Here is a 22,048-nt window from a genome sequence, read left to right as displayed (position 1 = left end):
GGACCCAGCAGGACTCACCTGCAGCCCCCAGACTTCTAGTCCAGTGATCTCTGCCAGCCAGCCTGAGCTCCTGAGCAAGCCTGCATCCTTCTGGAATATTGTCACCTCTCACAGGGATCGGTTCCCTTTCAAGGAAGCTCCTCCCAACCACCATGGGTTGTCCTCATTGCAGAGTCCCCCTCCTGTACCACCCGCCCACCCCTCTGTCGGGGTCCTCCTTCCCTTGCCCCCTTCCAGCTTTCTGGGGCCCTCTGGCCATCATTGCTGGACCCTCCAGAAACTTCCCAGTGGGCCTCAGAGGTTACTCTTGCCCAGAGAGAAAAGGATGGAAACGTGTTCTGTGTTTCACAGCTCGGACAGGTCCAAAGGGTGTCATGTGCAATTCTAGGGGGCACCATTCACCCTGCCCGACTCATCTGTTCTAATCATAGACACCATGAGCGACCCCGCACTCATCATATACCAAGGGTTCCTCAGACGTCATCTCGTGGCCACTCTGCAGGGTCTCTGCAAGAACTCACATTTGCTGAAAAGGAAATGATGGCCTGAAGGGGTTGAGTGATTTACCCAAAGTTACTCATTCAGCTGAGAACCGGCAGTGCCTGGGTTTGAATCCTCATTCATACTTTCAAGCAGCCTTCTCTCCTTCTCACCAGTTTCTTTACTATGGCTCGCTTCTTTCAATTTCATTTTACCATTAATAAAATAAAATGAACCTTAGTCATTACATTTAAGTGTTTGTGGATTGAGCAAGTTGCTCCCCAAATCCTCTGCCAGATTTGCCGATCTACCCCTGACCCTGTAGCGACAGCTCAGGCAGCCTGAAGGTCCCCTTGAGCTTCCTGGGTCCTTGCAAGACAGGTCCACTGAAGCTCTAACTGCAGTTTCTATGGCTACCCCTCTGGCCTTTCAGCTTTGACCTGGAATTAGCACCACCTAAGACTCCAAGAGCGGAGCAGGAGGAGCCGATCTCCCCAGGGAGCACCCTGCCTGAGGTCAAGCTGCGGAGGTCCAAGAAGAGGACAAAGAGAAGCAGCGTAGTGTTTGCGGATGAGAAAGCAGCCGCCGAGTCGGACCTGAAGCGGGTGAGCGGCCGAGGCAGGTTGCCTCTCCGGCGCTGTTAGCAGATCTTCCCTACGTGCTGGGCACAAAACCCAGGCCTTCCAGACATGGTCTCCCTGAAGCCTGCTTCTGCGGCGCTGTGGGTACCGCAGAGGCCGCAGCGGAGGAGCTGAGAGGTGAAGTGCTTGCTCGTGTCCAGCCAGCTGGGGGCTGGGACATGACAGAGCTGGGAGTTGAACTTTGCACTTCGGAGCCTGTGTGTATTCTTCCCACCACTGCACAGGGCTTTTCCGGGCTGGAGAGAAGCCACCTGTTCTTCCACCAAAGGGGAGAGCAGCCCGCCTGGTTCCGAACTAGGTGCTTCTGTAGCCCCCCGCCCCAGGGCTGTTCTAACCACTGACGTCTCAAGCCCCTCCTGGGTGCCAGGAGTCCAGGTGGGGATGCAGAGATGAAATCTCACTGCCCTGGCTTTGAGAGTTTTGGTCTTGTAAACTAATCACTATTTAAAAATGAGACTTGGTGTCAGACAGCCCTGAATTCAATCTTAGTTTCCCCCTGCAAAAGAGGTTTGTGGAAGGTGTTCTGGGATCTTGGGAGGGGGAGATGGATTAACTGCCCTGACAAGGGAGGGGTGCCAGATGAAAGAGCAGGGGGCCAACCAAGATGGCTTGGTGAAGAAAGGGCCCTCCAGAAACTTCCCAGTGGCCTCACAGGCTACTTGTGCCTGAATGGGTAAGAATGGAAGTGTCTTCCGTGTTTCTCAATTCTAGGGGACGCCACTCACATGATAGTCTAAGTGAATGCCCTCCTTCCCTCCTCCCATAGTTGTGTAGTGTGCAACCTGTGCAACCATACATGGCAGGCTGGAATGGAATGGTATAAAACAGAATAAATGAGCTTGGAACTGGCTTCATGAAAGCCATGCCACACCCTCCCCCTGGTCTTTCAGAGCCCAGATCTGTCTCATGCTAAGCCTCTCTCGTGTGCGTGTGTGTGTGTGTGTGTGTGTGTGTGTGTGTGTGTGGTGTATTGTATTCCTCCAGCTTTCCAGGAAGCACGAGTTCATGAGTGACACCAACCTCTCGGAGCACACAGCCATCCCCCTCAGGGCGTCCGTCCTCTCTCAGATGAGTTTTGCCAGCCAGTCCATGCCCACCATCCCAGGTATGCTCCCTGCTGCTGCCAGCATGAGGGAATAGAGATAGAACAGGCCACCAGCCTGGTGGGTGGAAGATGGGTGGAAATTGTGTCTACACAACAAAGTGGGCCAGGCATCCTGGGGGTGAGAGGCTCTGCTCACAGTGGCCCGCCTTCTCACCTCTCCCCATACCCACCACTTCCTGGGGGTGACATCATCCCAGCAACCTCCAGCGGGGACAGGAGAGAGACCTGCTGTCCCTTGGGCCCTCAGCAGGATTCACTGGGCATCCATTTGTCCCACTAGGTGGCCCCTTGTTCTCAGCCAGGCCTCTTGGGGCCAGAAGTTTGCCCTTAGTATGTCCTTAAGACCTGTGGCTTCTTTGTAGACCTGGAGACAGTTTCTGGCTTTACAAAAAGGGCCACCACATCTTATAGCTGCAGAGTATTGGGTGCGTAGACGCTACCTACCTGCCACCCCCATCACTCACTCACTGTCCAGTGAGGAGGTTAGAGCACAGCCAGCAGTCCTAACTCACAGAAGGGAACCTGAGGCCTTAACAGGGGACATGGCATGCCTGGGAGCACTCCTTCTGGCATGCAGAAGGCCTTGGCATCTGCTGCTATGTGCCCAGCTCTGTGTGCTAAGGGCCAGGTCAGAAGGGAGCAAGACAGGGCCAGTGCTGCCCTGTGGAACTCAGCAGCCCAATCATGGTGAAGATGCTTGCTGTTTCCTGAATGCTGAGGGTGCCAGGTCCTGTGCCAACTCCTACTCCTTCATTATTTCATTTACATCACTGCATGTACCCAGAAAGTACTTCATGTCATCTGCCCCATTGTATAGATGAGGAAACTGAGGCACTGAGAATGTCAGCCTCTTGCCTATCACCAGCCAGTAAATGGCAGAGACTGAGTTAAGACCCAGGCCCTCTGCCCTGGAAGCAGGCACCTACCCATTGCCCTGATAGCCCACCCAGGATAGCCTAAACGCAGCTGCAACATTTGAGGAAGTCCAAGCCATTTCACAGGTATCCTCTCAGCAGGTCTCACAACACCCTGGAGGTCTGGGCTCTTTCTCCCATTTGACGAATGTGGAAACCAACAGTCAGAGAGTAACTAATGTTTCATGGCTCTGTGACTCCAAGCTGGGGCTATAAACACTCAGCCATCTGGGCCCTCCACCAGGTGACATATGAGTCTGAGAATCTCTTCCCACTGTCTTCTGCAGTGGAGAGAAAAATCAAGGGTGTTGGTATTGGGAGCGGAAAGAAGAGTAAGCTCACACTGTCCCCTGCCTTGGGGCAGAAAGCTCTGTGTTTCCTGGGGATGTCAGGGCTTTGGGGCTAGATTGTGACCAGGAGCCAGGAGGCTGGACCCCTGTCTGTAGGGTGGACAAGCTTCCCTGAAAGAGGACAGCTTCACCACTCCCTGGCATGGCAGGAGATAGGCATCCCACCTCCTGCTTGGCGTAGACAATGTGTGAACCCTGGATGCTGGCTCTGTCCCCCAGCCCTCCTCCTGCCTACCTCCCCCAAGGCACCGCCTCTCCTCCACGCACCCACTCATATCCCAGCTCTGCTCTCCTTCCAGCCCTGACGCTCTCCTTGGCAGGCATGCCTGGGTTGGACGAGGCCAACATATCCCCCCGCCTCAGCCAGACCTTCCTCCATCTCTCAGACGGTGACAAGAAGACACTCAAACGGAAGAAAGTCAATCAGTTCTTCAAGACAATGGTGAGGACACTGAGAGTGGAAGGAAGGGAAGATGTTGGGAAGAGAAAGGGAAGAGAGCAATACAGAGAGAAGAAAATGGGGGGTTGTGTGTAGATGTGTGTGCATAAGTGGTCATTCCTGGCGAGGCATGGTCTGGAGGCCCTGAGTTCTGGGACACTGTGCAGCAATGCCCAGAGGGCAGTTCTCCTCTGGGGCTCCAAGTGACTTCTCGGACCAGGATTGACCCCAACTAGGGACGTGCAGGGCCCCAGGACCTCAGAAGCAATTGGTGGCCTGCCCTTGCCGAAATTGCTCCAGCACTTTTCTATTCGACCTATATCACAAAATCCTACAAGTTGAACATTAGTTTCCAAGCACTGATTCTGTTGTCACTTGCTGATCTTTGCTCAAGAGCAAAAAGGTACCGTAACTTACCTCATCCTCAAGGTAATAAGAAAACAGAACTGTGCTATTATGAATATCACAAGTTTACTGTGAGCACACGACGAGTCAGGCACTGTGCTAAGCACTTTCCAGGCGTGATGCCATTTGAGCTCCCACTCTCAGGATTTTATAAGGGAGGCTGACAGGGTTTGGTAAGTGATGTGCCCAAGTCCACATGGCCATGAGCCTGGGCTCCCTCAACTGCCTACTACTGCCTTTCTGGCCAAAGCCATAGCAGCTCACAGTCACTGGGCTTTGGGCAGGGGTCAGTGTTGGGGCCCTTGTGATCAGGACTGGGAAGCTCCATTTTGGTGCTTAATCTGATAATCCCATCTTGGTTTTGTGCTTGTTTATTCTCTTCTCCCAAAAGCTGGCCAGCAAATCGGCTGAAGAAGGCAAACAGATCCCGGACTCGCTGTCCACGGACCTGTGAGCTGCTGCTGACTAGGGCTGCATGGGAGAGCCAGGGAGGGGAGTTTCCGGACAAAGAGAACCATGGGGGCAACATCGAAGCCTCAGAGAGTGGGAGACTGTCCCTGACAGTTGTCCTCACTTAGAGGAGACAGAGGGGCCAATCAGGTCCCAGAGCTCGAGCGTTACAAGCCCAGCATCCCCTGGGGCAGTGATGGTGGTGAATGAAGATGCCTCAACACAGATTCTTGAACGCAAGGAACTGGCAAGAATGCCTTCTCCCACTGTGCTCTCCCCAACATCCTAGGCACAGCTTTCATAACCCAGTTTCTTAGGTGTAAGAAACTGTTTCATTTACTGAGTCCCCGACCTTAACAGAAAGGAAGTCTTTTAAATATTCTTTTTAATTTTATTTTAGATTAACAGTTTTGTACTTTACATTTTTTAATACAACCAACCAGTTTCTTTTCTAGCTGATCATCTCCAAAGTGTTGCTGTTTCTTACTGACAATAAAAATGGTCCCTTGGTTCGAGTAAGCCTTGTTTCCTGATTCTGTTGGCTGACTCTCTGAGGCCCAGGACTGGGCAGGAAGCTCCCGTGAAGGAAGGCAGACCCAGGGGCTGCAGTGATATTAAAGAGCCTGGTGATGCCCTTGCCCAATGCCAAATTTCCCTACCTATCTGTGAGAAGATTCTTCAAGAATCTCCATGACTCTGGTTCCTTAGGTGCCAAATCCTGGGCTACCAGAATGTTAAAAAAGTTGGCCTGGTCTTCCTCACAGATCTGAATAGTGGGGTGTCAGACCACTTTTCTCCACCTTTGGAAAGAGATGGCAAGACCACCCAAGCCTGGTCATCTAGTAAAGACCAAACCCAATGCCAAAGTGTTAGAAAAAGAGGGATCTGAGGCCCAGTGGACTCATAGTCAAAAATCAGCTGGGTGTGGTGTCATGCACCTGCAGTCCCAGTGACTCAAGAGGCTGAATTGGGAGGATCACTTGAACCCAGGAAGTGGAGGTTGTTATGAGCCAAGATCATGCTACTGCACTCCAGCCTGGGCGACAGTGCAAGATTCAGTCTCAAAAAAAAAAAAAAAAAGTAAGATGCAACAGCTTGTCATTTATATTCAAGGTGATGTCCCAGCATGCCCTGACCACTTTTAGGAGCACTAAAATTTGGTGACAGTCACATTGGTGACATATATCAGGCCCCTAAATCACTCTGAGGTTTATAAAGCCATTCTTGCAGCATGTATGTGTCTTGATGGGGACTCTAGGGTGCCTGAGATTCCCTGATCACCAAGCCAATGAACATGATGTTATGCATGCAGGAATAGTACGACATAAGCACCATCCCTACGGACTATCTTAGGACAGAGAAAAGGAGAGTTGACATGGCACCGAGACTACACAGTGCAGCTATCCTGTGGTCCTGCCATACCAAAGCAACCTGCTTTTCATGTTCCTTTCATATGGATGCTAAGAAGAAAGCATTTATGAAATGAAGAACCACATACAGACAGCAGAGGCTGTCCTGACCAGTTCCTGCAAAGGCACCAAAGCCCACATAGCGTCTAGTGATACTGATGATAGTCCACTATCATCTTTCATGATTCAATTCATATTTAGAGCACAGACAGGTGAATTGAATGGGAATATTACATGGGCCACTGCCCCTACATTCTTCAAGTCTTCAAGAGCTGTGTTTATCTCTTGATAAATGCCGGAAGTTATGTGGAATTTATCTTTAAAACAAGTTCACTGAGTAAAAATCAAAAACAGAGCAAGAAAGCCAATGAGAACTTTGAAGTATAGTATGTCAGAACTTCAGGCACCACACAGAGATAGATGGCAAACACCGCAAGCAAAGCGAGCCTCAGCTTGTGTGGCTGTGGCGGTGTCCTGAACACCAGCCCAGAGCTGGTACTGGGAAGACAGCCTGATATTTGCTGAATAAATGAAGGAATGAATGACAGCCATGCTTTGTTTCAGAAGCATTTTCTATCCAGTCCTCGCAGCAGCTGTGTTCCATATGCGCAAACAGGATCAGAGATGAGATATCAAGGCACTCAGAAAATACAGCTGGAGGAGTCTGATTCTGACTCGGACCAGGCAGCCTGCTGCTGGGCTGCCTTCTAAGACACCTTTTCCCATTTCCAGCCCAGCCCTTGCTATTCCCACTGTAGCAGCAGTGACGTCTTTTTCTCTAAGCAACTGTTGTTCCTGGGAACCGGATTTTTCCAGCAATCTTTCACTCTGCCTCCTGCCCTTAAAGGAACTGAAAGAAAACTCTTGGCCTGCCCTCAACTTTTTCACCCAAGCCCTGCAACATCCTTCCCGTTTTTAAGAGAAGGGCGCCAGAGGGCGGTATTGATCTATGTTTCTTCAGACAAGCGCATCAGCAGCCAAAAAGCCTCCAAGCACCAAGACCACCTTTAGCTTGGCTAATGCCTCAGCCAGACTTACACAAAGCCCATGCTCAGGATGAAGAAGCCAACCCCATGTCAGCTCCAAATACCCCAAAACATGACTGGTGAACACTGTCACTCAGGCAGGACGGATGAGGGCTCGCTGCCACTCACAGAGAACCATCATAGACAGTAGGTAGTACTGTAAATTCTATCTGCATTTTACAGCTTAGGGAAGAGGTACAGAGAGTTAAGCTAGAGGCCAACTAGTCCCTAATCCCCTGATTCCCCATCTCAAACAACTTCGTACCGTGCTAGGCTCCTGGGAATCCTGGAGCTTAGAAACTATTTGTGTTTTATGTGGAGAGAGGGGGAGGAGCCCCTGAAGCCAAGCCTCTAATCTAATGTCAATTTGGGGGAGGGAGGTATGGTCCAAGAGCTGGAGATGTTGTAGTCCCAGCTGGTGAACCTGCAGCATCTCCCGTCACCTTGGGCTCCCGAGTCCCTAATGAGAGTTTATGTACTGAACAGGTACGATACCAGACAGTACCACCTGACATTTAGTGCTCACAGCAGCACCCAGAAGTAGTTGGTTTTACTGGTGGGAAAACTGAGGCCCAAAACAAATGGTTGCTATCTGAGGTATGACAGTGCCGAAAAAAGTAGAGGCAGGATTGAGACCCAGGAAGTTTGGTTGCAGGGCTGGAGTTCCTTGCTCCCGGCACTGCCGGTGCGGTCCAGGTCCAGCCACAGTGGAGCAGCAGCCAGGCTGGCTCCCACCTGCCTCCCTCGTCTCACTTCCTTGATGTTCAACAGGAAAACCGCATCCTTGATGCACTGCAGTCCCACATGAGCTCATGTTTGTGAAAATGCACATCACCCCCCAGCAGACAGGTGAACTGAGATCTGACTTCTAAAAGAGCACGGTTGTCCACCCCTGAAAGTCAAGGCCACAAGTGATCAAGTGCAGGGAAGCTGTGACCCCAGCGACTGGGCTCCGGGTACCAGAGGCCCCATGTGAATTAGGCCCTCTCAGACAGGCCAGGCTTTCTCTGATCTCCTGGGGGAAAGGAACCAGAGCGCACCTGCAGCTAGGGAGGCTCAGGTGAGCATTCCTTAGAAAATGTCTCTAAGGCAGGAGACGCCAAAGTGGGGCAGAGCGGGTCCTGACCCAGCCGTGAACTTGCATGACTCTGGGCCCTCTCTGATCACCATCTGTAAAGGTAGAGTCCGGCTATAGAATCGATGTCTACACTAAATATTTCTCCCTCTGTTCTTGCATTGTAATCCCTGTCACATCCCCGCTGCGTGCGATTAGCTCTCAGGGTAGCAAATGCAGGTACACCGAAAATGTATATTGACCATAATCCAAAATAACTAATATTTATTGAGTGAGCCTTCATGTGCCATGCAAAATGACTGACATTGATTACACTGGCTACCTCACTGAGTGCTCACAGCAACTCGTGCGTTCAGTGCTGCATCGTTCCCATTTTCACCAGAAAACACCGAGGCTGAGACAAGCCAGATCACCCGTCAGAGTCTGCAGTTAGTTACCTGGCACCAGGGTTGGGACTTGCAGCCAGGTCCTCCTGATCTCACAGCCCATGTTTGCTACATCTCTGCTATATTATCTCTTTTCAGCCTTTCACATTTAACCCCAAAAGCAACTTGCCTGTGTGTTTGCCTTTCTGTAATCGTTTAAATCAGAAACGGCAGAAAAACAACAAAAATTCCATCTAATTCTTCATCTAGAAATAATAATCAGCAGTTTGATGTTTATATTTCTAGATTTTTTATACAATTATAAATATGTATTTTTACTAAAAAAATCTCATTGCATTTTGCAGCCTGTTTCTCCAAATAAAATCATGAGAATATAAACATCTTTTCGTATCATTAGTTATCCTTCCACAACCTATTTTTTTATAGTTGCATAATATTCCATAATATGACATCATTTGGAGGATACACTGTTTAGCCAATCCCCTACTATTGGGCAATTAGATTAGTTACAGTTTGTTACCACTATAAACAGCGCTGTGGTGGACATCCCGTAGCTAATTCTTTGCTCTGTTTAATTTTTTTAAGATAAGCTTTAAGAAGTGAAATTGCTAGGTTAATTGTAAGGCTTTGAGTATGAAATACGGGACTCCAATGTGAATGTTGTTTGAAAAGTCAGAGCTCCATCTTCAGCAAGCCAGGACTCCTCATAGAGAAAATCTGCTAAACAAAAACTCTGCCTCTGGCTTCAATCTGCAGTCTGCCTTACTCTAAGCCTCATTTGGACAACCAGAGCCATTCAGAGAGTCACATTTCATCACTTTTTTTTGTGATGGGGACAGGTTCCTCTGGGCCTGACATGACCCCTGCTACCCAGTTACCTGAAACTCTTCCTCTGGACACCGGTATGCTGAAATGAAATTTATTCACTCCCACTCATGTTCGCCACATGTGCCCCCACATAACCGTGAAGGAGGAGCAGAGGTGGGGAGAATTCCTTGGGGAGCATCCCCTCTAGCTGGGACCATCAGTGACCTCTTTCTTTGGCCTCAGAGAAACATAGGGTATGCAGGAAGTGAGAAGATGCTGGATAGAAAGAAGGAGTAGAGGGAGGCAGGCTGGAGCCAGGTGGTGACCAGAGGAGCTGGCCCTAATTTTTCTCCCATCTGCTTGATGACAGAGAGAAGTCTCAGCTGCTACCAGAACCTGGTCAGGGAACAGTGCCTACCCTTTGAGTAGAGACACCACCCATGGCCCAAGCTGAGGGCCTGACCTGGGCACCAGGGAGGCTGGGACAAGATGAAGAATAGAGCCCAGATAGGAGGAGCTGGCTGAGCCGCAGGGAGAAGCCAGCAGGGGCTGCAGGTCCTGCTTCTGGAGCCTGAGGGAGAGAGGATGGTTGGGGCATGGTGAGTCGGGGGCTCTCTTCATGCCAGGGGCCTCTGTGAGCTGAAAGATGAAAGGTCTTTGGATCAGAGAGGAGCTGGGAGCCTGCATTCCCCTGCAGCTAGAAAGAAGCTTGAATTCTTCAAGTTCTCTCACTTTTCCCTGAAGAACGATTCCCATTTTCCCCTTTTGCTATGATTTTTAAGAGGCTTGCTGCTCTCTAAGCAAGTTCTCAGGTTCTCTGCCCGTCTGCAGCATGTATGCATGTGCGTGCGTGAATGTGTGTGTGCATGCGTGGGTGCATGGGGGCGTGTGTGCATGCGTGTGCGTGGATGCGTGCGTGGGTGCATGCGTGTGTGTATTGGGAGAAGTAGAGGAACCTACCACTGGCTGCCCCTTTGAATCCCACCAGAGGCCAGCCCAGGCCCCTCTCTGCCCTCTTCTGAGTCTCCAGGGCCGGCTGGCAATTCTAGAAAGTGACTTATCACCTCAAAAGACCAAGAAATGGGCTTCTGATGAAGTGCCCCACCCAGCCTGGGCTGGGGTGGTTGGTCAAAGAATGAGGGGCTATTGAGGGGAAGAAGAGGGAGAATGAGGGGATGGGAAGAGAGGCGCAGAGAAAGTGAGAGGTGGAGAGAAAGGAACAGAGTGGACGGGAAGGAGGGAGGGGGAAGCTGGGAAGACAGTGAGGATGGAAGCGAGAGACAGAGGTGGAGGGAAGGGCTGGAGGCCTGGAGACTGAGGGAGGAGGAGGGAGAGAGAGAGAGAGAGAAAGAGAAAGAGAGAGCGCCGGAAGGAGCAGCCGTGATGTGGTCAGAGCAGTCCATAGAAAATAAATACAGTTCGGAGTAGAAAAGGAAAATAAGAAGGAAAGAAATAGAGAATGAGACGCAGAGAGGAGAGAGAGAAGGAAGGTGAGGAGCAGAAACGTGAGGAAAGGGGAAAAACAGAAAAAAAAATGAAATGCAGCAAGATGGAATAAAGGAGAAAAAGGGGATTCATGAGGATGGAAAGACAGGAGGGAGAGCCGGGAGGATGATAGACGGGCGTCCTTGCTGCGCTGTGTCAGCTCTGGTAAGCTGTCTAGCATGTCATTAGTGGGGACCTGAGGCGCCTGCGGGGAAAGTCCCCTCCCCGTGGGCTGGCGGCTGGGGAGGGCGGGCCCTAGGCTGGCATCCACAGGCAGGTGGCCGCCCCTGGGTGGGGCCGCCTGGCCAAGCCCTCGGGGTATAAGTGGGAGGCCAGGGCCTGCTGAGCACCTGTCAGGGGCAGCTCCAGGGTGCAGGTGCCAGGCAGGTGGCTCCAGCCAGCCCAGCCCCAGCATGAGTTCCTTCGACCTGCCGGCGCCCTCCCCACCCCGCTGCAGTCCCCAGTTCCCCAGCATTGGCCAGGAGCCCCCCGAGCTGAACCTCTACTACGAGAACTTCTTCCACCCACAGGGCATGCCCAGCCCTCAGAGGCCATCCTTTGAGGGGGGCAGCGAGTATGGGGCCACCCCCAACCCGTACCTCTGGTTCAACGGGCCCACCATGACCCCGCCGCCCTACCTGCCCGGCCCGAACGCCAGCCCCTTCCTACCCCAGGCCTACAGCATGCAGAGGCCACTGCTGCCCAGCGTGTCGGGGCTTGGGGGGAGTGACCTGGGCTGGCTGCCCATCCCCTCGCAGGAGGAGCTGATGAAGCTGGTGCGGCCCCCCTACTCCTACTCGGCTCTCATTGCCATGGCCATCCACGGGGCACCCGACAAACGCCTCACCCTCAGCCAGATCTACCAGTATGTGGCCGACAACTTCCCCTTCTATAACAAGAGCAAAGCCGGCTGGCAGAACTCCATCCGCCACAACCTGTCACTCAACGATTGCTTCAAGAAGGTGCCCCGGGACGAGGACGACCCGGGTAAGGAGGCTCTGAGTGTGGGGGGTGTCCCCAAGGAAGGCTCACTTCCTTCCTCCCCAAGACCTCATTCTAGAAAGTTCTGACTAAGGCTGTGTCCCCCAAGACTAGGGGATGCTACCAGACAGGGCAGAGGGGAGCTCAGCAGTGGAGGAGACGTGGACCTGGCGGAAGAGTTGCCTTTCAATTCTGGCTGTGCAGCTGACCAGTCAGTGACCTCCGGCAGGTTAGACCTCAGAGCCTCAGTTTCCTCATCTGAAAACTAGGGATAGTGATGGTGTCTGCTTTGTAGGCTGTAGTGGAGATGATGCGATAATGTACGAAAGGTCCTTGGTGTTACCAAGCGCTTCATCACCTGCAGTAATTACGATTCATCTGCGTCTCCAGCACCCCGCACATAGAAAGTCTTTGGTGAATGAATAATTGGGCCAAGCTAAGCTGGAGGGCATCCCAAGACCGCTAGGAAGAGGATATGACCTAGGTTAAACAGCCACTAATGGCCCATCTTGCTGCCTGTCCTATTTCTACTTACACAATCTCCTTTAAGCCCACGGCACCCTGCAGGGTAACTCTTATTAAATCCATTCTACAGATTAGGAAGATAACACTCAGAGGTGACACAGAATGAAATGATAGTGATGGAGTTTGAATTTGAAGTCAGTTTTCTCTAACACCAGAAATTGTGAGCTTTTCCTTTTCAGTGATGCATTTCTAAAACTCAGTGGCCTGCAGAGAGGCATGTATTAAATACTCATGCATCAATTTCCCAGAATTAAATCCCATTTTTGTTCCACGACAGAAAGCCAAGGTATAGCTCAGAAAAACCCCAAATCTGCCCCGTTTGAGTTTAGCAAGCGCCAGGCCTGTCTGTCCCCAGAAGAGGGCAAGTGTCCTGTCCAAGGACTGCTGTCACCCTCAGGCTGAGAGATGGTAGCAAGAAGAGTTCAGGCCATCCCTTGGGATGGTACCTCCCGGCTGCAAAGCCTCTTTCCACACCCAGTGAGCATCATTTCTCAGTGGGCCTGAGGAAGACACGGGCAATGGGCCCACTTTTCAGACTAGGAAACTGAGGTTCTCCCAAAGCCCCTCAGTCAGTAAGGAGCAAGGCCAGGACTCAAGTCTGTCCTCAGACTCCAAGCCTAGGCTATAAGGGGGTCCCAGAGTTTTTCCTGAGTCTTCTTTTGTGTCAGCATTGAAAGCCCTCCATCCCCAAACCCCCAGCATCCTTGCCCCCAGTAATGTATCCTTCTTAAAGAGACCGACACTACAAACTCCTTGATGCCTGTGCCTCTCAGCTGCAGTCCCAGAGGGCCCTATCATGGATTGCTTAAATAAAGATGGATGTGGTATGGTCCATCACTTGATGGAATTCCTCCATTCCTCAGTACCTGCCTTTGGGTCTCTGTCTTCCTGCGTCTGTCACCGTGGTTTTTAGTTCATGACAATGAGGAGGGGCAGAAGAGACGCATTTTGTCCACCTCTCTACTTACCACCTTTCACTTTTGTAACAGGCAAAGGGAATTACTGGACCCTGGACCCTAACTGTGAGAAGATGTTTGACAATGGAAATTTCCGCAGGAAAAGGAAGAGAAAATCGGATGTTTCCTCCAGCACAGGCTCCTTGGCCTTAGAGAAGACAGAGAGCAGTCTCCTGGTGGGCAGCCCCGAGACCACGGAGCCTCAGGACATCTTGGATGGAGCTTCACCAGGGGGCACCACCAGCTCCCCGGAGAAGCGGCCTTCCCCTCCCCCATCGGGTGCCCCTTGCCTCAACAGCTTCCTTTCCTCTATGACAGCCTATGTGAGCGGGGGGAGCCCCACCAGCCGCCCCTTGGCCACACCAGGACTGAATCCTGAGCCCAGTGACAAGACGGGGCAGAACTCGCTGAGCTTCAACTCCTTCTCCCCGCTCACCAACCTCAGCAACCACGGTGGTGGGGGCGACTGGGCCAACCCCATGCCCACCAACACACTCAGCTACGGTGGACCTGTGCTCAGCCAGTTCAGCCCTCATTTCTACAATAGCATCAACACCAATGGCGTCCTCTACCCCAGGGAGGGCAGCGAGGTCTAGGTGCAGAACAGCTCCTGAGCCAGATGGACATGCCAGAGAGAAAAGCAGTGGAGGTGCTCCATGCCAGCCCCAGGGTGGTCCATGACTGTGGAACTGCCCAGACATAAGCAGGAGCCTCGGAGGAATCCACCCTCTTTCTAGAACACTGGTGAAGACTTGTTTATCACACATAGGTCCACACACAAACTCACCAACTTTGCAATGGAAATACCGGTGCCTGGAGAACAGCAGTAACAGTGGCCAGGTATTGAGCACTTCCTACATGCCAGGTGCTGTACTAGGTTCTGCACTCCCACACCTTACTATTTACACTCATCATGTAAGGTTCACGAACCTCCCCATTTAACAGATGAGGAAACTGAGGCTCAAGGGGGTTAAGTAACATTTCCAGAGTTATGTAAACTAGTAAATGGCAGAGCTAAGAGTCAAATCCAGGTCTATGTGATCCTCAGAGACTGGTGGCCACGATGGAGAATTGGTTGAGTAGCCAAGAAACGTCAGTGTGAAAAGCTTGCTATGGCAAATATAGCAAAATCTCTCCACTGCCTTCTGTCCACCAAAATTTAGTGCCAGCCCAGTCACATCTTGTCCTGGTCTAAGACCTTATTCTACTTGCCCCAGTTAAACCTGCAGACACTTCTTTTGCTACCACGCAAGGAAGGAAGTCACCATTAGCCTTAGCCCAGAAAACGCAGCCCTAGCGGCCCTGCGAAACAATGCACCCAGCATGTATGTGTAATGCATCCCCATGGAGAAACACCATTGCTTCCCACCACCCCCAGAAACCTTGAGCAGATCCAGCGGTTAGTGAGAGGGGTGGTGTGTACCCCTAAATCCTCCCACCCCAGCACTGCCCATCTGTAAAATCTTGTAAAGCTCAGTTTCCTGTGTGCACGTCATGGACCAGTGAGCTGGAGATGGCTGAGTCTTCCAAGAGAAACAAGGCTGGATAAGCACTTCCTTTTTCTAGCCCAAGGGAGGTAGATGTTTGTCTGAAAAACCAGTGGCCTCAAGGGAGGGGCCTTGGGCCCTCCTGGGATTTCTCCTTCTTGTTTTTGTGAGTACTTTATATGCTGGTGATGTTTCATCACAGCACACCCTGGGAAGTGTTGTTTGTTTTCTTATTTTCTTTTTAATTAAAAAAAAAAAAAAAGTGGTGCCGAAGTGTGTGGACCTTCTTTATGAGATTTCCTGTCTCCCGGCTGCCTGGTGTGTTCAACAGGGGGCCACCTGCAGCCTAGAGCTGAAGGCATTTGGGACAGGAGGCAGAGAAAGAATGCATATCAAGACTCTATTCACCTCTTCACTGGCATGGAGCCCAGACAAAAGCCCCCAAGGAAAAGAGGGGAGTCTGGGAAGGAGGTATGGGGACATGGAAGGAATCCCCTGGTGCTGAACACACAATATGGACTTGGCGTATCCCAGTCTTTACAGCTCATGCAAACCTCCTAACTGTGCGATGATCATTTCATCCTAACAACCCTGTGATGAGGGTGGTACTAGTCTCATTATACAGATGAGAAAACTGAGGGTCACAGTGGTTGAGAGATTCATGTGAAGTCCACATGCAGTCCACACCTAGGTCTGTCTGACCCTGCACCTCATCATGCATCCACGTGGCCTCAGATGTGATGGATGTTAGAGGCAGTAACAACAGTACTATGGGCTACGATTCACCGAGGGCTGTGGGCAGGCCCTGCAGCAAGTGCTGTGTACGTGGGACCTTTTTAATCCTTCCAGCAGCCCGTAGTGTGTACACCGGTGATCTCCTGGGGTCCCTGACACAATGCATGCTGCAGGACTTGTGCACTGAAGCTGGATTTTTTTGTTAGGGGTTCTCTCTTAGGGTGTGCATAGAGAGGGCTTAAACCAGGAACAGCTGGCCACTTGGATCGCTGCCTACTTCAGACCTTGGGGGCTCTCTTTCCTTGGAGTGACAGAGGGGAGTTGGTAAATAACAACGATGATGACATGATGGTGATGACCATAAGAGCATTCATCTTGGGTTTACCATGTGCCAGGCACTGTATTAGGACTTGACCTGCTTTATTGTATTTAATCCTCAAAATAATCCAGTGCAATCAATACCATTATCTTCATTGAATAGGTGAGAAAACTGAGGCCTGGGGAGATTCGTAGCTTGATAGAATAGTCACAACCAGGACTCAAGCAGATTCATCAATGCTGTGGTTGAAGTGCTTCTCCACAGTACCTAGCGATGGGGAGCCCAGGACTTACCACAGACCAACACATCATGACAACCAAGAATAAAAGCAGCAAGGCTGCCTGCGAAGCCCTCAGACCCTTTCCCTGGGAGTCCCTTTCTGCAGGGAGACTTCTGGCAGGTTCCACGTGGCCTAGGGAAGTAAAAGGATGGGACATGGTGTGAGACTGTCAGCCTGTTGGAAAACTCAAGATAAGCCTGCCCCTTGCTGCAAAGAAAGGCAGCCTACAGCTTGGAGGGGAAGGCACTCCGCAAATGACACCAGGACAATGAGGTCAGAGTCAGAATTAAAATACAAGTACCTGAAGCCCAGACTAGGATTTTTTTTTATCCCATTAGATCTCTCTGTCACCAAATTTGCCCAAACAGACCCTGAAACCCCACCCTCTCCATTGATCACCTCACTGCCTGCTCTTCAGCCCCTCCTCCTTCCCCCAGGCAGGTCTGCAATGGGCAAGGGCCTGGGCCAGGAATGAGGAGTGAAGGGGCCCAGGGAGAGCCCAAGCCAACCAGGAAGGGAGCCAGCCATTTAGAACCAAGGCCCACAACCTCAAGTCTCCAGTCTTCTTCTGCCCAGAATTTAACGGGCACACGCAGAAAGGAGAAAGTGTTTAATGCTTTGACAACACAAAGACCCTGCCAACTCTTGCCTGTGGCCCTGCAGGGAGTTCCTGGTAGCAGCGCCAGGAGCCCATGGGAAGCACGGCTCTGGGAGCACCCAGAACGGCACAGCTGAGGGGGGTCACTCTGGGATGCTGAGGCAGGAGGATCACTTAAGTCCAGGGGTCTCCCAGCAGTTTCCGTGGAGGCTGCCTGCTCCTGTTTTGGTTCTTTTTCTCTGAGAAGAAATAAGAGCTGGAGAGAGGGAAGGAGGAAGGGAGAAAAGGACTGGTTATTTACCAAGCTCTTAATCCTGTGTACAGTGCCATGCATGGATGCTCGCATCATTAGCCTCCTACACTTTGGCTCCATGTCGAAGCCATGGTGTCCAGTGTCAATGAAGGGTCTGAGAAAAGGGCCACCTGAAATGCTGCCAGAAAGAGACGTGACGGGAGCTGAAGGATGACAAACTAGTTTATAACCTCACACTCCAACAGCCAAACTCAAACCACCCCCCAAACCCTGAATTAGCGTGCCTCCATTTCCAAGTGATGTGGAGGTTGAGGGAAGTATGATTCAAAGCAATATATGTAAAATATACATACAGTTTACAGTTTCGTTTATTTTAATAGACAAAGTTGCAAGAGGAAAAGTTGGGAAATTCTATACATAAAATCCTAGCAGTCATTGTCTGGTGGCTAATAAAATACTAGGTGTGGGTTTTGGTCATTGTGTACAGTAGACATATTGTCATCCCAGGCCACCACTGGTTCCAATGACAGGGGTGGAAGACACCTGCCATGTTGTCCCATGGCATCCCCACCTCCCGCCATCACAGCTGACTGATCCTGAGGGACACCTAATCCAAGCTGAGGTCTCTCTGCTATGCCTGAGGAAATGATTCCCCTTAGCACAGGCATGGCCCTTAGGCAGCCACTATTGAAAGAAAGGGGAATCAATGTGATGCCAGCAACTTATCTAAAACATGAGAGTCAAGGCTGGACATGATGACTTACTCCTGTAATCCCAGCACTCTGGGAGGCTGAGGCAGGAGGATCACTTAAGTCCAGGAGTTCGAGAGCAACCTGGGCAAAACAGTGAAACCCTATCTCTACAAAAAGTAAAAAAAAAAAAAAAAAAAAAAAATTCCAGGTGTGATGTGTACCTGTAGTCTCAGCTACTCAGGAGGCTGAGGTGAGAGGATCACCTGAGCTTGGGAGATGGAGGCTGTAGTGAGCAGAGATTGCACCACTGCACTCCAGCCTCGGCAACAGAGTGAGACTCTGTCTCAAAAAAAAGCAAAATAAAATAAAACATAAGAGTCAGAATAAATGTTCAGACTTACTGAAAAGCTCATGCCAAGCTGATGAGAATGATGTGGGAGTTTAAAGGCAGCAGAAGCTCTCCTTGCAGTTCCTGGGGGGCCCAGCAGAGATCAAGGCACAAGACTAGAAAGGCAGGGGAGCTTAAGGAGACAGTGGAGGGACTGCAGAGAAGCATTTATGAGGCCCTGACATGCACTAGGCCCTGGGGACTCAAGGAGCATGCAGTCATCTCCATCTTCACAATGCCTTAGGTGCTGGGGGCGGGCACCCAAGGTTTAAGCAGCCTCTCAAGATCTCAGACCACAGTCTACATGCTTTAAATCTCGGGCTCCCCCACTCCTCTATAAATGCGCACTGTGAGGCCCGCTGTCAAGCAAACCATCAGTCTCCCTGCTAGAGAGAACGTAGGGACATAGCACCCATATCAGGAAAGCCATGTCGGCCAGCACATCACTGGAGACCCAAGCTTTGTCTCTGTGGAAGGCTTAGCTCAGCCCCGCTGCCCTATACACAGACTTCATGCCTGCCCCCCTGCTTTCCTTCAGCCCAGAAGGAGAGAGGCCTGGGCTGCTTTCTCTGCTAACCCACCTTTGGATTTCCTCCTTGGGAGCTGCTATGAAAACACAACGAAATAGGCCTTTGTCCTGACTTTCTCTATTCAGTGCTTCTTTGAGTTTCTTGTGAGGCAGAAATATTGCAATGCTGAGGGCACCACTTGCTTCCTGCTATCTGTAGGCCCCCAAATAACCCCATGGGCATATGTTCCTCCCTTGCAGAAGCCATTGGAATCCCAAGAAGAAGGCCAAAATGCAGGGTCTGTCATCAAAGTGGTGTCACTATTTGGGAAACTTTTCTGCTTTCTTTCAGTTCAGGCAGATAGGGTAACAGCAGAATTTTTAACATTTATTGCATGTTTAGGATGAACTATGTATTTCCTTTTTATTTTTATTTTTTTGTGAGATGGAGTCTCGCTCTGTCACCCAGGCTGGAATACAGTGGCATGATCTCAGCTCACTGCACCTCCCACCTCCCAGGTTCAAGCTATTCTCCTGCCTCAGTCCCTGAGTAACTGGGACTGTAGGTGTGTGCCACCACACCCAGCTAATTTTTGTATTTTTTGTAGAGACAGGTTTCACCATGTTGGCCGGGCTGGTCTCAAACGCCTGAACTCAGGTGATCCGCTCATCTCAGTCTCTCAAAGTGCTGGGATGACAGGCGTGAGCCATGGCGCTCAGCCTCTGTACTTCCTATAGACTGCTTAACAATCTCAACATTGCTAAAGCTGAGACTATAGTTATTTGGTTTTGGTATGGAAGTAAACTCGTATTCAGAGAAGTTAAATAACTTTTCCAAGACCATGCAGCTCATGCCTGAGGTAGACCTCCAACACAGGGATCCCCAGCTCTAGAGTCTGTGCTCTTAGCCTAGATGCCAGGAGAAAGCCCCTGAACTGGGAATTTGGAGACAGTATCCCCACAAGGAGACAATTCCCTTTCCACAGATTCTGGAACAATCAAACATGGGATAACAGCTATCAAGAAGATGTTGTGTCAGCTCATCATCGCTGCATTCCTGATCAGCAACAGCCTCCAGGCTGGCCTCCCTGCCTCCAGCCTTTCCCTCCACACACAGAGTGTGAGCTTCCTAAAGGACAGAGCAGGTCACGCCTGCCTCTGCCCTCCTCAGAGCCTCTCAGTGGTCCCACATCCTTTAGGTCCACACTAATTTGCAAGGCTCGTAAAGCCTCATCTCTCTGGTTAGGACCTCAGGCTTAACACTAGACTAAATTGGATTCAGATCCCCTCTGCCTGCCTAGAGGAGTCAATGTAAGCAGGCAGCCGCCTCAAGAGATGTCCTGCATATTCGTGTGTGTTAGTCCATTTTCACACTACTAATAAAGACATGCCTGAGACTGGGAAATTTATAAAGGAAAGAGGCTTAATGTACTCACAGTTCCACATGGCTAGGGAGGCCTCCCATCATAGCGGGAGAGCAAGGGTTATCTTACATGGCAGCAGGCAAGGAAAGATTGTGCAGGGGAACTCCCCTTTATAAAACCATCAGATCTGGTGACACTTATTCTCTATCATGAGAACAACATGGGAAAAACCCACCCTCATGATTCAATTACCTCTACCAGGTCCCTCTAATAACACATGGGAATTGTAGGAGCTACAGTTTAAGATGAGATTTGGGTGGGGACACATCCAAACCATATCAGCATGTTTTACTGTTTTTCCCCAATCATGCTATATTCTTAGTACAATTTAAAAATACTTAAAACAGGATCATGGGACAATAAATACCCAGATTCTAGCACCATTCAGAAGTGGGGTTATGAGAATGAAGGGCAGGTAGAAGCTTTCCTGAGAGTTTCTAGGAGTCATTGGGGAAGTGGGGATGGTGATTAGCCCTGGGGGGAAGAAGGAGCTACTGACTGGGAAAGTGCATAAGGTGGGGTTTGTAATCACTTATTGTTTTAGCTGAGTGCTGATCACACAGATATGTTCACTTTAGGAAACTGTATGGAGAGAACACTTGTGATTTCTGGATTTTTATGTATGTATGTTAACTCAGTCATATGCTGATAAATGTGTAACAACTGTTTCACTGGAGAAAAAAGGGTGTCCCAGATTTGTAATGCCTGTCCATTTCTGTGGTGTAAATACTCTCTTCTCAACTGATTTCAAGCTTCCCACACACTGTAACTGAAGACAGAGTTGGGAAGATACATGCAGTAGCACATTAAACCTATTTCCACCATACACATATGATAGATGTAAATAACACCCAGAGCATGGATAAAAGTAAAATGTAGTAAAATAATCAAGAAGCAATGAGTTTTAGATATTTATTTTTACCTTTGTTTATAATTTATTTTAATGTAAGTTTAATTAATTTTTAATAACAGCTGTGCTTAACATAAAACTGAAAAGTTAGCAGTCAGCTGTTGTGAGCCAGTTTGAGCAGGCTCTAGGACACCATTGGTATAAACGCCCATAATTTCTCCAGACTCCCCTCTCCCTAAAATACTAGTGGTCGCCCCCTCCTGCTATTGCTATCATCACCTCTGGGCCTTGCCAGGGGCTATTCTCTCTGCCAGGTCTCCTTTCTTCTTCCCCAAACCCTTCCTTCCTTACCCTTGCCTTCAATTCTCCTCTAAGAAGCTACTTGCTCCTGGAAGCCATTCCTGGCTAGCAAAGGTCCAGCAGTATATGTTCTTACAGTACAGGACCCTTACCCATGCATTGCCATTTTCTACTTGTCTGGTTTTCTGTACACTGAGTTTTAGGACAGGAAGCAGTTGTCAGTGGCTCCCTTGGCACTTGGCACAGTCCCTGGTATAGTGAATGTGCTTGATGAATGTTGGATGGATGGATGGATGGATGGATGGATGGATGGATGGATGGTTGGATGGATGGATGGATGGATGGATGGATGGATGGATGGATGGTTGGATGGATGGATGGATGATTGGATGGATAACATTTTGTACAAGTCATTAATCTTTGCACCTACTCATCCCTAGAAGAAATTCCTAATACCTTAGCACTTCAGCCCCTACTCCTGCAGACTTTGGTCTAGCGCTCCTCATTCTGTCTAAGACACTGGGGTGGGTGACACCTCTTAAGACTAACCTTGGTCATTCCCCATTACTCCCAGCTCTTCTTTGGGATGCTCAAGTGCCCCTTTGTCCAATGATAACTGGGTATAACCCTGATTCAGAAGCAGGATCAAAGATGAAAACAATAAAAAGCTACTGATTAGTGTCCTGATCCCAGGCCCTGACTGGTTTGGGTAACGTTATGTTGCAATGGGAAGAAGAAGAAGGATTGCTCTATTTTTAGAGCCAAGACAAAAAAAATGCAT

General features: G+C 50.1%; 2 protein-coding genes across 2 annotated transcripts in view; both read left to right on the top strand.

The window, feature by feature from the left end:
• Window positions 1-5,303, top strand: part of DOCK2 (dedicator of cytokinesis 2) — a 427,333-nt gene extending 422,030 nt beyond the window's left edge. Inside the window, 4 exon segments of the mRNA XM_003936169.4 lie at window positions 914-1,085; window positions 2,106-2,226; window positions 3,790-3,932; window positions 4,726-5,303. Coding sequence (XP_003936218.2) covers window positions 914-1,085; window positions 2,106-2,226; window positions 3,790-3,932; window positions 4,726-4,788 — 499 coding nt within the window. The 3' untranslated portion in view covers window positions 4,789-5,303.
• A 6,030-nt stretch (window positions 5,304-11,333) lies between these two features.
• FOXI1 (forkhead box I1) lies at window positions 11,334-15,187 on the top strand. The gene is made up of 2 exons (XM_003936168.4): window positions 11,334-11,958; window positions 13,467-15,187. Exons 1-2 carry the CDS (start codon window positions 11,385-11,387, stop codon window positions 14,027-14,029), a joined length of 1,137 nt encoding a protein of 378 aa, XP_003936217.1. The 5' UTR covers window positions 11,334-11,384; the 3' UTR covers window positions 14,030-15,187.
• The last annotated feature ends 6,861 nt before the right edge of the window (window positions 15,188-22,048 follow it).

This window comes from Saimiri boliviensis, chromosome 20 (assembly GCF_048565385.1).
Source record: "Saimiri boliviensis isolate mSaiBol1 chromosome 20, mSaiBol1.pri, whole genome shotgun sequence".
Classification (NCBI taxonomy): Eukaryota; Metazoa; Chordata; class Mammalia; order Primates; family Cebidae; genus Saimiri; species Saimiri boliviensis.
Note: the sequence above shows the minus strand (reverse complement) of the source record. Positions and strands in the feature narration are given on the sequence as shown.

What these genes read in the sequence shown, in the direction of transcription:
- FOXI1 (XM_003936168.4), top strand. Translation starts at nt 11,385, where the DNA reads ATGAGTTCCTTCGACCTGCCGGCGCCCTCCCCACCCCGCTGCAGTCCC. An exon ending in CCGGGACGAGGACGACCCGG is followed by an intron (nt 11,959 to 13,466) that starts GTAAGGAGGCTC and finishes CTTTTGTAACAG; the next exon opens with GCAAAGGGAATTACTGGACC.